Raw genomic sequence first — 15,749 nt, forward strand, 5'->3', positions numbered from 1 at the left:
CCCTGAAGGCTTAGATAGAAAAGGTGAGGTACTTTGGGCAAGTCATCTTAAGGCCAGCAAGTGGACATCCTTCCATACCAAGCCAGATTACCCAAACCCAGGTGTGCAAAATAGTGTTTTCTTTTTCACCATTTTTCTTAAGCGGTATAAATTCTGTATAATTCAGTATGAAAAAGGAAAATACAGATACTGTACACAAAATAGGGAACACCATCATTCAATCCATTTAAATAATGCTCCAGTGAGCACCCCTTTATGTACATTCTGGCATACTTGTCATATCTTTCTTTTTTTTTTTTATTTGGTACCAGAGATCGAACTCGGGTCCTTGCACTTGCGCAGCAGGTGACGAAACCACTGAGCTAAATCCCCAGCCCATATCTTTCTTAACTGTCTAGAAGTAGAACTGCAAGGTCCAAGAGTATGCACTTTTGGAGGGCCTCCCAGGTTGCTCCCCAAGAAGTGTCCCAGTTTCTGACCCTTCCAGCCACATGAGAATACTGCAACAGTGGCATTTTAATATCTAAAACTGGTAGCATCATCTGGTTGTAGTCATGAGTTCTAAGCTGAACTTGAATTGCTTGTGGTTGCCAACTTAAACATTCAAATATTCTAGCATATTATAGAGATATTATTTGCCATTTTTCTCTCTCTTGATCCCTCCTCTAAGATAAAAAGGTTTAGGGCTGGGGATTTAACTCAGTGGTTCTGCCACCTGCCCCGCAACCATAAAGTCCCGAGTTTGATCCCCAGCCCCCCCCAAAAAAAAAAATTAAAAATAAGATAAAAAGGGTTGTAGTTGGTTGATAGTATCTTTGTGTAAGGATTGCCTATTTTTGCATATTTAAAAATTCAGGTTTTTCTTTCCTAAACAACTTATGGATGGCCATGTATGCCTGTAATGGAGAATTCGTCTTCCTTAAATTTTGGTTAACTGGAGTTCACATATAGAGAAAACTTAGAGGAAAAGAGAGGGCAGTGCTCATTTCTTAACATGAAGCACATTCTAATAGCTGACAAATGTGTGTTTTCTAAGGATGCTAGCAGGGAGGGCTTGGATCTTTACATGGCTGGTCAAGTGGAGGAAATCCTCTGATGGAGAGAAATCAGACATTGTAAGCAGCTCACAACCAATAGACTCCATTGCTGTTCTAAAAGAATACAGATCTGGGGCTGGGGGTTTAGCTCAGTAGTTCCACCGCCTGCCTCACAAGTGCAAGGATCCGAGTTCAATCCCCGGTACCAAAAAAAAACAAAAAAGAAGAAGAAGAATACATATCTGTTTGTTGTTGGTTCAAGGCAAGCCTAGACACTGAAACCCTTTCCTTTGTTCATGCAGAGGATTTCTCTGGAGGGATTTCAAGGAACTTGTGGTAGCAGTTATCCCATGGAAGTTGGTGTTAGGAAGATTTATTTCTCTGAATATATACCTATTTGTATTGTTTAAATTATTCACTGTGTAGGTTTTACTATTCATGTATGTATGTATGTATGTATGTATTTATTTATTTATTTATTTATTTTTGGTACCAAGGATTGAACTCACAACCTTGCACTTGCAAGGTGCAATGCCACTGAGCTAAATACCCGGCCCTAGGTTTTACTTTAAAAAAAATATGTAGGCTTATTATTTTTTTTAAAAACTTTACTTCCCCATGGTATGAAAGATGTTAACTTTAGGAGAAACCAAGTGAAGAGTATATGGGAACTCTCTGTAGTATCATATGTAAATCTAAATTTATTTTTAAAATAAATGATTTTTTGGAAGGACAGAGGAGAAAAAATTCCATCTTCCTATGTGGAATCAGATAATGCAATTTTCTACATTCTGTTCTTTGTGTGTGGTACTAAGGATGGAATCCAGGGCCTTCCAGCTGAGCTGCTTAACCACCCCCCTCCCCCTTTTAATTCTAAGACTGGGTCTTGCAAAATTGCTCAGGCTGGCCTCAAACTTGAGATCCGCGTGCCTTAGCCTCCCAGAGTGCTGGGATTATAGATGTGTACACCTTGCTAGAACCTTAAATTTTTTAGCCAGGCATGGTGGCACACACCTGCAATCCCAACTACTCAGGAGGCTGAGGCAGGAAGATTGCAAGTTTGAGCCCAGCCTGGGCAATTTAACGAAACTGTGTCTCAGAATTAGGGCTAGGGATGCAGCTCAATGATAGAGTGCTTACATAGCTTGCATATGGTCTTGGGCTCAGTACCCAGCACCCACCCATCCCCAACATACACCTTTTTTTATGGCCTTTTTTTTTCAATTTGTAGTCCAGGTACAGATGCAAGTGAGTGTGCATGGGGCTGTAGCAATAAGGTGATGATGGATCAAGAGGCTGGAGCCAGTGGAGGGAGAAAATAAGCATCTGAAATAAAGCACCAGTAGAGGGTAGAGACAGGAGACAGATGCAGAAATGCAATTAAGTTGGTGATTCATGATACAAGTTCCTTCTTCAGACCAGGCAGAAAGAAGACAATCTGGCAGCTCTTCTAGTCCCTTGAATGAGTGAAGTGCCATTATTAATGATGGGAAGGAGATGCTTTGGTGGGCGGAGTTCTTGAGATCATAAGTCAGCCTTGCTTGCCTTGCATTCCCAGGTGCCTCTCCTCTGGGCTAGGCATTTTTCATGGCTCTAGGGACACAGTCCCCACTCTTTCAGGGATTATATTCAAGAGGAGAGGACATGTAATACACAGTGAAACATACCTATCCACATCATACATGTCAAGCAGATAAGACCACCAATAGATATAAAGTGTAGAGTAAGGGACTGGGAAGGAAGTAGATGGGACCCCTGAGGATGCTATTTCAGATAGGATGGATGGACAGTGAAGACTTCTCTGAGGAGGTGACATGTGAAAGACACCTGGATGAAGTAAGGAGTAAGTGAGCCATACAGATATCTGTGGCATTCTGCAGAAGTAAAAGTAAAGGCCTGGAGGGCAAAGAAGGGCTTGCTGTCAAGGTCCATGTGGCTGAAACTGAGTGAACAGGACAGAAGGAGGTGATGAGGCCAGTTCTGTTTTGGAGAACGCCCATAAGAAAACATGTTGGCAACACTGGAACTTCCTGACGAAGTGAGCCTGTTGCTATAAAGAGAATAGGAATGAATGGAATATTGTGGAGATTTTCTTTCTGCAAGCTGTAGTGAAGAGTGATATACTATGAGCTTGGTTAAAAGAACAGTGATCCAAAAGTGAGGATGTGTGGCTCCCATGTGACAGTCTTCCATTTTGCCTAGATTGCCTAATTGACCCACTGTGTGACCATTTCTGGAAATGCATATGCTCTTGGGGGCATGAAATTGTTTTCCTTGAAGTGACTGCTCACATCTTTATTTTTGAGAAGTAACTGCCATATCCAAGTCCAAAGATTGTCAGGTCTTCCATTTGCTTTTAAGAGATAAGATCTCATTATATTGCCCTCTATAGCCTCAAAGTCCCAGACTGAAATCATCTCCTGTCTCAGCTTCCCAAGGAGCTAGAACTCGGGCATATGCCAGCATATCTAGCTGTTAAGGACATTTGGGAGGCAATGTTTATAAGGGCCTCAGGCTTCCCAGAATGTGAGGTGATCCTAGGTCAATAGAAGCAGATATGGGGGTTGTATGATTTAATCAGCTCTGAAGAGAAGTTCACTTCTTTCCCGCATGCCAACTGTAGCCCCTCTTGTTCCAAGCAGGTTTGGCTGCCATGGTCTCTGCTACTTCTTTCTCTCATGTATCAAACAAGCGCCTTCTATGTCCCAGGGGTTGCGCCAATCAACTTCCACCAGAACGACCCTGTAGAAATCAAGGTAAGTGTGGTCCTGGATCATTGGAGCCTCTGTGTTGAGCTGTTCATGTCTGTCTTGTGGTTGAAGAGGACACAGACCAGTTCCAGTTACTCTAGGAACAAGAGGGCTCACTGCATTCTCTGTGGCTAGCAGTAGAGTCCCCTCAGGGGCCTGTGGTCCTAGAACTCTGCCTTACCTCTTCATTTCTGTTGCTGTGCTGCTGGCTCTTGCTGTGTCTGTCTGTCTGGCTCTCTTTCTGTCTTTCAGGTATATGTCCATCTCTAGCTCTTCCTACAGTTCTGTCTTACTCAGCTTGCCTCCTCTCTGGTTTTTCTGTGTCCCTCTTCATCTGCTTCTTCTTCCTATTACCAGCTTTCTCTGTTTAACTCATAGCATCTGCTCATATGGTTCATATATTTCATATACTGTAAATATCTCTCTTCCTTGGTGGTCAGACTTATAATTTGCAGAGACATTAATTAAAGGAAAGTTTTAAATAAGGATTGCAGGAGCTGGGGACTTAGCTCAGTGGTTCTGCCACCTGTCTCGAAATTGCAAGGTCCCGAGTTCGATCCCTGTACCAAAATAAATAAATAAATAAGGATTACAGACCTAGAATTCGAAAAATTATTTACACTTTTAGATGGTATATGAGTAGTAGTAGGTAGTTCATAAATAGTAAAAATACTTAGCTAGATTAAAATTTTGTCTGGCAACATTTTCATTGGTTCTATATTATCTATAATTTTGAGGTTTTCTGAGACTGCGGCCCTTTCCAAAGCTATATTCTTTATGCTTGGATCATTTCCTAAACATCCTTCATCATCTTCTTAAACCTTGCTTTTTGGAGGATTTGTTAGGTTTAGTTTTTTTGCAGTACTGAGGATTAGACCCAGGCCCTTCACACTGAACTACATCCCCAGCCCTTTTTTTATTTTGAGTCAGGGTCTTGGTAAGTCACTAAGTTGATCATGCTGGGCTTGAATTTTCAGTCCTGCCTTAGCCCCCTAGAGTGCTGCAATTACAGACATGCACCACCACACCTGGGTTTAATCTTGTTTTTATTTTATTATTTTTTAAAACTTTTTTAATGGCTATACAATATTTAGTTGAATAAATTATGTTTTGTTGATCAGTTTCCCATTATATAAGCTTTTATTGGTTTTTGTTTTTCCACTCTTTTCTCATTTAGCAGATATTTAATGAGCACCTACATTGTCTCATGCTAAGACACAGAGATTATACAGATGACCCTCACCCTTGTGAAGCTTAAATTTTAGCTCTTAGCTGGGCATGGTGGCACATGCCTGTAATCCTAGCTCTTGGGAGGCAGAGGTAGGAGGATCACCATGAGTTCAAGGCCATCCTAGGCTACATGGTAAGTTCAAGGACAGCCTGAACTACATAGCAAAACCCTGTCTCAAAAAAAAAAATTTTTTTTTTTAGCTTCTAGTGGGAGATACTTTTAGGGTTTTTTGTTTATTTTCTTTTTTTGCTACTGGGGATTGAACTCAGGGCCTCACACATGCTAGGCAAGCACTCTGCCACTGAGCTGCATCCCTAGCCCATTTTACTTTTTTATTTTGAGACAAGGTCTCACTAAATTTTCCAGGCTGACCTCAAACTTAGGATTTTTCTACCTCAGCTTCCCAAAGAGGTGGGTTTATAGGGGTGTACCACCACCCCTTACTTGGTTGTAATTTTATTTGTTTTGTTTTGTTTGTTTTGAGACAAGGTCTCTCTATGCAGTTCAGGCTGGCCTTGAACTCATTATGTAGCCCATTCTGGCCTCAAACTAGCCCCCTGCCTCAGCCTCCTGGGTGCGCCACCGTGCCCAGTACTTGGTTGTAATTTTAAACTAAATCTTTAATACAATATAAAACTAATGAAAAGTAAAAGAATCAAGAATTGTGCAGAGTACATAGTATGCTGTAGTCATGTCTGCTACAGTTATTTTGTCTGTTGAATAGTGTTACCAAGTGTTCTAGACATTTGGGTACCAGGAAGGATTCTTGGAACAGTGGTCTTGGTTTCTGCTGAATTGAGGAATAATAGCCTCTCATCCGACCAGGCTGTGAAGCTCACCAGCTCTCGAACCCAGCTACCTTATGAGTACTACTCATTGCCCTTCTGCCAGCCCAGCAAAATAACCTACAAAGCAGAGAATCTGGGTAAGTTCTTCTCTCACCTACTTCAGCCTATCCCATAGGGAAACCCAGCATGATTTTCCTAATGATGATACCCTTGTCTAGCCATTGCTATTATGCTAGACACTGTTGTATACATACAGCTTATATGCCTATTAGCTGATTTCATCCTTGTAATGGCCATGGCAAGGTGGTTGCTGTTTTTATTCCCATTTTGCAGATTGTTTTGCCTTTAGCTGTATTATTAGTTAATGGCTAAGCTGGGCTTGGAGTCTATGTGGTCATTCTTCAGAGATTTTATTCAAACTGGTGCTCTCTTGATTTCTTGAATCCCTTTCTCTGGTAGCTTCTGTCACCTGCTATGCCTTTAATTGAAAGTGCTAGTGATTACCTCTGCCCTAAACCAAGTAGAAAGATCACTGTATTTGCTAAGCTGCACAAGATTTGCATTAAATAATATGTGAAGCACTGATACAGTGTCTGGCACAGGAGTTCCACAAATAGTGGCCATTTTATTCTAGTTTAAATAATTTTCCATTTGGCAGAATTTTAAGTTTAAAGGAAAAGAGGCATCCATTCAGGACACAAGTATTAGTGCTTCCTCTCTGCCTGTCTTACCTTAAGTCCTGAAGAAAAGAGTGTGGACAGATGCCCTCCCTGAATTCAAGGACCTTGTAAGACTTTACTCCTTTCTTATACCTAAGAAAGGAGAGAACTTGTTCTTGGCTAGGCCCCTGAAATGACTATCTTCTCTGTTCAAGGCTCAAATGTTTCTAGAACCCTTGTCTGACAAACATCCCTATTGCCAGCTATTGGGATTTCATACCAACTGGGACAGGCCTTCAAGCTAATTTAAGCAAGAGCAGGTATCACCACCTTCCTTAGATACCCCCATGCATGAGCCAGACCCTATTCCAAGCATTTGTATGGTTTACCTTATTTAATTCTCACAACACCCTGTGAAGCAGATTCTTTTACTTTCTCCTTATTAGAGAGAAGGAAAATGAGGCACAAGGCGATGATATCACTTGCCCCAAATCACTCACCTAGAAAGTAGCAGGACCCTAGGGTCTCCAGGTCCCAGGTTTATACCCTTAAGCACCACACTCTTTACACTGTCCTGCTTGATTCTTATCATAGCTCTGCCAGCTAAGCACCATTGCCCTCATGTCATAGCAGAGGAAACAGTAACTAATAGGGGAAGAAATAGAGATTTTTAACTACGGCCTCTGGTGTTCTGACTGCCTTCTCCAGAAGGACTCACTTTAGCTGTAAGGGCTGTGCTTGTAACTGTCACATTGATGGCAATTCATATCATGGTGTATGTGTTGGAGCACCTATCGCAGGGATGCTAGAATATGACAGCAAGTGCTCTTGGGAGGGTCCATGTCATGGCTTGTGGCTTGATGAAGGAATACTTTTGGCTAGGCATGGTAGTGTGTGCCTGTAGTCCCAACTACTTGAGAGCCTAAGGCAGGAGGATATCTTGAGCCCAGAGTTTCAAGGCCAGCCTGGGCAACACAAGAAGACCCTGGTTTCAAATTAATTAAACAAATATATATATATACATAATACATAAATGGAATAGTTCTATATTAGAAATGAGCCATTCTAGGTAAATATGTCCTTTTTCTTGGCTTAAATTTAATTTCTCATTTCTAAATATCAAGAAATGATACCACCCCACTTGTTCTGCAGCTAGTTTCTCTCTGCAGTTCCTCCTTTCCTTAAGCCAGTTTCTGTTGACCTGCAAAGAAGCTGGCAGTAGGACATGTGAGAAAAGAGCCCAGGGACCTGATGCTACTACAGTCCCATTGGATGACCAGTCCCTCTTTGGCCCTTAGCTTATCATCTGTAAAATGCCATTTTGACAGTGGGTCATGCAGGTGTCCTGTTGATGTCCCTGCTCCCCGCTGGTCAATCCACCCATGGGCTTTTCAGGCTCATCTTCACTGCCAGGCTTCTGAAAGTGGTGAAGTGAGGAGAGGCCTTCACCCAGGTCCTTTTTACCCCCTCCTTTTCCTGGGTAGCCTCATCCACATTTGAGGCTTGTTTGCCACGGCTGCTACTTTGCACAACATGATGCTGCCACTGCAGTGGTGCAGCTTGTGGCCATCTATACAGTGACAACTCACAGCTTCCATCTGTGCCCTCACCTCTCCTCTGAGCCTTAAGTTTTGACATCTGACTATCTCCTTGACATATCCAAACAGAAAATGCCTTTTGTCTGAATTTACTATTTTTCCTGTTTTCCCACCTAGAACCTCACTATAGGAATCTGAGTCTTCTCAACATGTACCACTCCTCCATCATCCCCTGATTACAGTCAGCAAAAGGTCCTTCAGTTCTCACCTCCATCGCACGTGAATTTGTGGTCTGCTTCAGCTTCCCCACATGTTCCCTCCATGCCCCCAACTTCATTTACTTACATTCCTGGTGCCATCTCTGAGCTCTTCACTTCCTCTGTGTTCTGCACAAAATAATCAAGGTGATCTTTCTGAAGGTCTTTCTGAATATCTTTCATCAGGTAGCATCTCCCCATCTCATTAACTTTTGTTGCTTTCTAGATAAAGCTCAAACTGTGGCCTGCAGGCCCTCCTAGGTCCAGCCCTGGCCCATCTCTCACCAGTCTTCCCACTTATCCTGGTCTCCAGCTCCAAGCTCTCTGCTTTATAGCCACACCAGTCTCTCTGGTTTGTCACATTATATACCTTCCTTTCCTTTTTTCTCAACTATTATCTCTCATCTCTTTGCATAGTTAAATCCTGTCTTCCATTAATTAACCCAACTACTACCGTATTACTTCCTCAGGGAAATTTTCCTAGACCCACTTCCCTCTGTTTACAGCAACTATACAGGTTTGGTTGGTTTGATTTGGTTTGGTTTTTTTGGTGGCAAGGCAAGCACTGTACCACTGAGCTACATCACCAGCCCTTTTTGGTTTTTTGAGGCAGGATCTCACTAAGTTGTCTAGACTGGCCTTGAACTTGCAGTCCTCCTCCCTTAGCCTCCCAAGTAGCTAAGATTATGGGCATATGTCACCACACACAACAACACGGTTTATTCTTATTTTGCTGATTATTTACTCAAAATCTGTTTTCCCTCTAGGCCAAAAGTTCCATGAGTATGTCTGCACACAGCCAGCACCCAGTATGTTTGTGAGTGAATGAATGAATATCTAGATGAGAAAGCATTCAGAGCCATCTCAAGCAGTTCCACACTGGTAGGCAAATGTTGGGCCAGCTGGATGAAGAGACTTTAGTCCTGCCTGTTGGCTTCAGTCAGTCTTCTTCAGCTTGTCCTAGTTTCACATCTTCACAGCAGAGTGAAAGCATACTTGGGCTTAGTTGACACTCCCTAGCTGCTCAGTGCCTATTACTATGACATCTGGCAGCAGTTACTTTGAGGCAACAGGGAGGCCCACAAGGAATGTGCCACTTCGTCATGTAAAAAGATATTTTGGCTAAAAACATCAAGTGCTGCATTTTACTCCGCTTCTTCCCTGCCTTATTAGGATCTGAAGACACAAAGATAAATAATAAACAGTGTCTCCCCTCAAAGAGCTCACACTCAGCTGGGGATAGTGACACATGCCTGTCAGTAATCCCAGCACTCTGGGAGGCTGAAACAGTAGGATTGCAAGTTGGAGCCCAGCCTGGGCAATTTAGTGACTTAGTGAGACCCTATCTCAAAATAAAAACTAAAAAGAGAGCTGGGGAGGTAGGTTTGCACAAAGGCCCTGGGTTCAATCCATAGTACTGCCAAAAAACGAAAGAGCTCAGAGGTAGAGGAGCCAAAAACAAATATTTCAACCCATAATACAAAGTTACATCACTGACGTGAAAAGGTGGAGAGATGATAAAAACAGTGTTTGTTGCCTGGCTGCTCTGTGCCTGGACTTGGATTAATGCTTTTATTTCTTACTGTAACTCTATGAGGCAGGTATTATAACTATCCTGTTTACAAGGGAGGAAATTGAGGCTTTGTGACGTTGACTTGCCAAGACTGCTAAGCTAGTAAGTGGCAGAGGCAGGGTACAATACCAGGTAGCATGGAGTCAGAGCTGTCTCTCTTCACTAGTCAGAGGGAAATCAGGAGACCAACAAGGTCTTCCAAGAGAAAGTGAAAGGGAAGCTGAGCTTGGAGCCAGGAGCACAAGAACAAGGAATGACACTCCAGGCAAAGGAAGCCAACCCCAGCCCAGAGCTTTGGAAGGAGGTGGTACATTTGAGCTCTATAAAGAGTTGGTGGTGCTAGAGCACAAAGCAGGAAGGAATAGCGACAGGGATGGGCAAGCTGAGCACAAACAGATGAGGCAGAAAATGGACTGCGAGGCTGAGGAACTCCTGAAGTCTGTGGAAGTCCATTTTGCCCTGCCATCTCATGTCTTGTGACTGCTGACCTCAGCAACCTCAGGGCTGAAGCTCTGAGCTCAATCTGTCTCTCTTACGGCAGGAGAGGTGCTGAGAGGGGACCGGATTGTCAACACCCCTTTCCAGGTTCTCATGAACAGTGAGAAGAAGTGTGAAGTTCTATGCAGCCAGTCCAGCAAGCCAGTAACCCTGACAGTGGAACAGAGCAGGCTCGTGGCTGAGCGCATCACAGAAGACTACTATGTTCACCTGTAAGTTGTTCTCTGCTCCCTGCTCACCTCACATTCCCCTAGGGGAGGGCACTGGTGGGAGAGCCTATTCAGAGGGACTGAACAGGACCTTGGGTTTCCAGCATTGCTGACAACCTGCCAGTGGCCACCCGGCTGGAGCTGTACTCCAGCCGTGACAGTGATGACAAGAAGAAAGAAAAAGATGTGCAGTTTGAACATGGCTACCGGCTCGGCTTCACAGACGTCAACAAGGTAGAGTGTCTCTGGTGTGCTCAAATGGGCTGGGGAGCTACACCTCACAAGTCACAAGCACCTGAGCCCACAAAGAAGGGAGAAAACTAAGCTCTAGGCTTAGAACAGATGAGGGTCTGCCAAGGAGATGATCCCTCAGAGGTATGCATGCTTTGGGCAGTGTTGCAGTTATTTTTCTCATTGCTGAGACACTATACCTGACCCCCAAAGTGAAAGGGGAAAAGGTTTATTTAGCTCACAGTTTGTAGAGGTTTCAGTCCATAATTGGCTGGCTCCAAGGCAGGGTGGCATGGCAAAGAGGCATCACAGAAGAGAAGCAGTTCATGGCAGGCAGAAGGTAACAAAGCAACAAGGGCCAACCGCAGCTCTTTCTACCCCTTATATCTTATCCAGGCTACTTACAGCAGGTAACACTCACACCCTTAATTCTATCATTGCACATGAATCAATTCCAGTGTCACACATTAGATCCAGCCACCTCCAAAAAAACCCCACCTGTGGCCTCATGAAGCTTTGGAGGGACGTCTAAACACAAGTCATAACAGGCAGCCTCTGGAAGATGCTACAAGAAGCTGAAGGCACAGTCACTAAAATGTTAGATTCCCTTTTTATACAATTCAAACAAGTGAAATCTGGAACTTTATCACTATCAGTGTGCAAGAGAGAGGACCACATAATGAGGAAAAGCCTACAAGGTCCCTGGTTTGAATCCTGCCACCTGTTGCCTGAGAGGCCTTGAGTCTGTATTTCTGTATCTATAATGGATGTGATAATGATCCCCACTCTCTGGGGTAGTTTTGCAGAGTAAATCAGACATCGCTGTGAGTGTCTCACAGCATTGCCCTAGGAATAAGCTGATAATCATGTATTACCATGGCTGATTATAGCTACATTCTCTTTCTATATGTAGTTTTCTAAGCTGAACACATATTACTTAGGGAATAAGGGACGTATACCTTTTGAGGCATAGACCCTGTCCTCAATAGGCTTCTGTTCTAACTGGGAGAGAATCAGCAGAGTGAGGCCCTGGATCTTGAATCCCAGTTGCCCACCCCTGGCTGTCAATGCTAGGGGAAATCAGGGAGCATGTTGTGCATTCACAGTGTCATGGTGGAAGAGCCAGACCTTGGAAACAAGTTAGGCTTCAGCTGAGTGGAGATGGGGGTGACATCCTCTTTGGAATGCATGCCATGAACAGAGATGCAGGATAGGGACTATTTGTGGGGCAGGGATGAGCTGGGGATGCTAATGTGTTTTAGAAGATAGTGAAGGCCAGCTGTTTTAGAATCAGATGATAGAAGGCCTTGAATGCCAGGCTAAGGGACTTAGGCTTATATCCAGTAAGGCCTAGGGAGGACTGTAGAGTTAGTGAGCAGAAAGGTGGTATGAGAGCAGTGTTTTTGAAAGGTTGGTACAGCCGGGCATGCTGAACAAGAGGAGGGCCCTAATGCTTTGGGTGTTCTCCCTGAGTGACTTTCTAGTTGTTTATAACTTGGCTGTTAGCTGTTTTGTCCTTTCTGTTGCTTCACTTCAGATCTACCTGCACAATCACCTTTCGTTCATCCTTTACTACCACCGGGAAGATATGGAAGAGGACCAGGAACATACATACCGTGTCGTCCGCTTCGAGGTGATTCCCCAGAGCATCAGGCTGGAGGGTGAGTGGGGAGGTCTGACCAGAGGGGCAGGGCTGGATGGGCCTGGGCTTCCATACCCAGGATCTTCTCATACTTCTGCCCCCTGAACTGGCCAGTAGGCCCAGGTATGGGCTTAGCCGCCATGAAGGGGTCACTGTATTACCAATTGAGAAGGTGGGAAGCGAGGGAGACCTGACACCTGTTGTGTCATAGGCTGAGCACCTTATTAGCTTACCACCTCTCACAAGCCCAGGAGCTAGGTGGTGATTATAGTTAAGGAGCCAGAAGTTCAGAGAAGTTAGTGACTTGGGCAAGACCAAACAGTAAGTCAGGGCTTTACTGAGCCTCTTTACAAGAAACAGCCAGCTCACCCTGAGTTGAAGAACAAGGGGCAAGGGGACAGCAGGTGTCTTTTTTTTTTCAGTACCAGGGATTGAACTCACAACCTTGCTCTTTCAAGACAGGCATGGCACCACTGAGCTAGATCCCCGGCCCAAGCAGGGGTCTTCTTTCAGTCCCTGTGTATGAGTGACTAGCACAGACTAAAATTGCCCAGGTCAACAGTTGAGTGAGAGTTGGAGTGCCCAGCAAGATTTCATATGGCCTGCCCTGCTTCATCTTTCCTCCCTGCCCTCACCCACCAGAGGGTGTTCTTCAGTTAAGCTCCAGGCCTGGCCTTTGTCCACAGTGGTGATTTTCTGGCTTTTTCAGAAATCTGTGGAACATAGCTTTCAAACAAAATCATACACAAGAGCCTCAAAAAACAGCTCTCATACTTTAAAAGCACCATGCTGCCTCTCCTGTGAGTGTCATGAGCACGGTTTACGTTTATGTATGTGACTATTTTGAGATCTCTGCTCCTACAGTGGCTGATTAAAATTAGAGTCTGTCTACTTTTCTCACCATTTTGTCTCCAGCACCCAGCACAGTACCTACCACATAGTGGTGCTTGTGGTATATTTACTGGCTAAAAGAAGGGGATGGATGGTAGAGGGAACAAATGAGTAAATGGGGAAGCACCTGCATGATTGGTTACTAAAGTACCAGAGACCACCTGTGTGAATGAGTAAAGAATGACCTTGGATGTGCTGGGTTTTGAATGGGCCTGGGTGAATGAGTGAGGTCATGTTGAGATTGAATGCATGAGACTGATTGCCATAAAGGAGGTCTGAACTCAGACTGTTTTCTCCCTCACTTCCCCATACACATGCCTGTCTAGAGTCCTGAAGGCTCTTTGGAAGGTCAGGGCTCTGGGGAATATAATTTTAAAAGCCATCCTTGCCTACTGTGCTCCCAACCTCCGCTCAGAACCCAGAGACCAGGGCCTAGCAGCAGGCATCCTCCAAAGTACCCACAGAACAGTCTTGGGTAGTGGCACTGGCCACCATGGGCATACACTGAATCTCTGTTTCTCACAGACCTCAAAACAGATGAGAAGAGTTCATGTACTCTGCCTGAGGGTACCAACTCCTCACCCCAAGAGATTGACCCTACCAAGGAGAATCAGCTGTACTTCACCTACTCTGTTCACTGGGAGGTAAGAAAGGACACAAGCTCATGGGTAGGGTGGGAAAGGTCTGATCTAGGCCAGGATTCGAGAGCAGGAGGCCTGACTATCATGGGCTTCCTCCCACCCCACCAGGAAAGTGACATCAAATGGGCCTCTCGCTGGGACACTTACCTGACCATGAGTGATGTGCAGATCCACTGGTTTTCTATCATTAACTCTGTCGTGGTGGTCTTCTTCCTATCAGGTGAGAACACTGTGGGTTGAAAAGTGGAGAGGACAGGGAGGCGGTGTTGAGGAACTGAGACATCCCATCACTTACAGGGATTTCTAAGGTGTTCTCAGGGCCAGACATCAGGACCCTATTGCAGGCATCAAATGATAGAAGTGGACAAGATTGGGTCTCTGCCCTGGAAATTTCACTAGAGAAGGATGGATACAACTCTTGATATACACGTTCATTGATTCATTGAGAGAGCCAGGGAAAGACTGTTTCAACAAGGGTCACAGCCCTGCAGTGAGGCAAGCTTGACAGGAAGCTCGATGGCAAGAGGGTGGTGGACAGAGGTGGAGTGATGCTGGTGGTTCCAGTATTATGACAAGCAAACATAGTGCTAGGTACTGTGCAGTAAACATTTACCAAAGAACCAGCTGCTGTCCTAAGCACTTTACAGACATCTCGGTCCTTCAGCCCCAAGAGTTTAAGTGAGTGCATTGTCACACAGCCTGTTCTTCTAACCACTGCACTCTCGTTCGAGAAGTAGGCAAGTAGAAGACAAATGTGGGAAGAGGGTGTCTGTGAACCAAAGATGCCCAGTGTGAGTCTTGGCACATACATAGGAGGCAGTCGGGGCAGGGGAAGAAAGGGGTAAAGGCAACAAACCAGCTGTGGAAGAGCTGGGATGCTTTTCTTCCTAACATAAAAAGAGTGTTCTGTGGCTTTCTCCTTCCATCTCAGCTGTCCTTTCTTTCTGCATACCTGTCCTCAGTTGGCTGGAGAGGATTAAGTAGCTGTGTGGCCAGGTCCTATTGGAGGAGGACACAGCACAATAGACTCTTGCCTCACAGCTCTTCCTCCCCACCCCTGTCTGTTTCAGGCATCCTGAGCATGATTATCATTCGGACCCTCCGGAAGGACATCGCCAACTATAACAAGGAAGATGACATTGTATGAGGTCTTGGCTTGGGAGGGATGGACTGGGAGAGGGAGCATAGTCTAGCAGACCAGTGTGTGTGTGTGAGATCATTCATAACTTCAGAAATACTGAAAAGGAGGAAAAAAACTAATCACCCAGAGTGATAGAGATGGGATTTCTGGTCTCAAGTACAAATACAATAGAGGTTGCAGAAAGAAAATTTATATGACATTAAAAATGTTAAAACTATTTTGCATGTCAGATTTATAAGTAAAACAAAAATGAAGTGTATATTTATAATAAACTTAAACTAATACATTTGGAAGAATTTATATAAAATTCCCTTTAAAGAACCAAAAACCTAAAATCACTAATGTAATGATGAACAGAAAATTTACAATAAGGAACTACCTGTGGCCAGTATGCATCTGAAAAAAATGTTTTTACCTCAGGGATAACCTCCTAAAATGCAATCATTTGGACTATCAAGTCATCGCGGACTGGCTTTTTTTTTTTAATAGTACTAATTGTTGGCAAAGTTAACACCAGACAAACACTTTCCCGAATTCCCCCATGGAAGGTTAAATTGGCAGTCCTCCGAAAAGCAATTGGGACTTCATCTCAAGAACTGTAAAACAGGCAACTTGCGTTGGCACAGCAATTCTTCTAGGATTTTCCTAAGGAAAGAATCAAAA

The 15,749-nt window shown here is 44.2% G+C and overlaps 1 protein-coding gene across 6 annotated transcripts in view; it reads left to right on the top strand.

The window, feature by feature from the left end:
* Tm9sf4 (transmembrane 9 superfamily member 4) overlaps positions 1–15,749 on the top strand; it is a 45,775-nt gene that overhangs the window by 15,807 nt on the left and 14,219 nt on the right. For 3 of the 6 annotated variants that reach the window (XM_004840585.3, XM_087188839.1, XM_087188838.1), the window contains exons 2-9: positions 3,680–3,793; positions 5,844–5,943; positions 10,375–10,543; positions 10,645–10,774; positions 12,309–12,432; positions 13,830–13,948; positions 14,054–14,165; positions 15,016–15,086. In XM_004840585.3, the coding sequence (XP_004840642.1) occupies positions 3,680–3,793; positions 5,844–5,943; positions 10,375–10,543; positions 10,645–10,774; positions 12,309–12,432; positions 13,830–13,948; positions 14,054–14,165; positions 15,016–15,086 (939 nt within the window). The remainder of the gene's footprint in view (positions 1–3,679; positions 3,794–5,843; positions 5,944–10,374; positions 10,544–10,644; positions 10,775–12,308; positions 12,433–13,829; positions 13,949–14,053; positions 14,166–15,015; positions 15,087–15,749) is intronic. The other 3 variants (XM_087188840.1, XM_087188842.1, XM_087188841.1) reach the window with 1 other exon arrangement.

The sequence above is a fragment of the Heterocephalus glaber genome, unplaced genomic scaffold (genome assembly GCF_053883595.1).
Source record: "Heterocephalus glaber isolate CG9 unplaced genomic scaffold, H.glaber_assembly_v1.0 deba00001532, whole genome shotgun sequence".
Taxonomy (NCBI): domain Eukaryota; kingdom Metazoa; phylum Chordata; class Mammalia; order Rodentia; family Bathyergidae; genus Heterocephalus; species Heterocephalus glaber.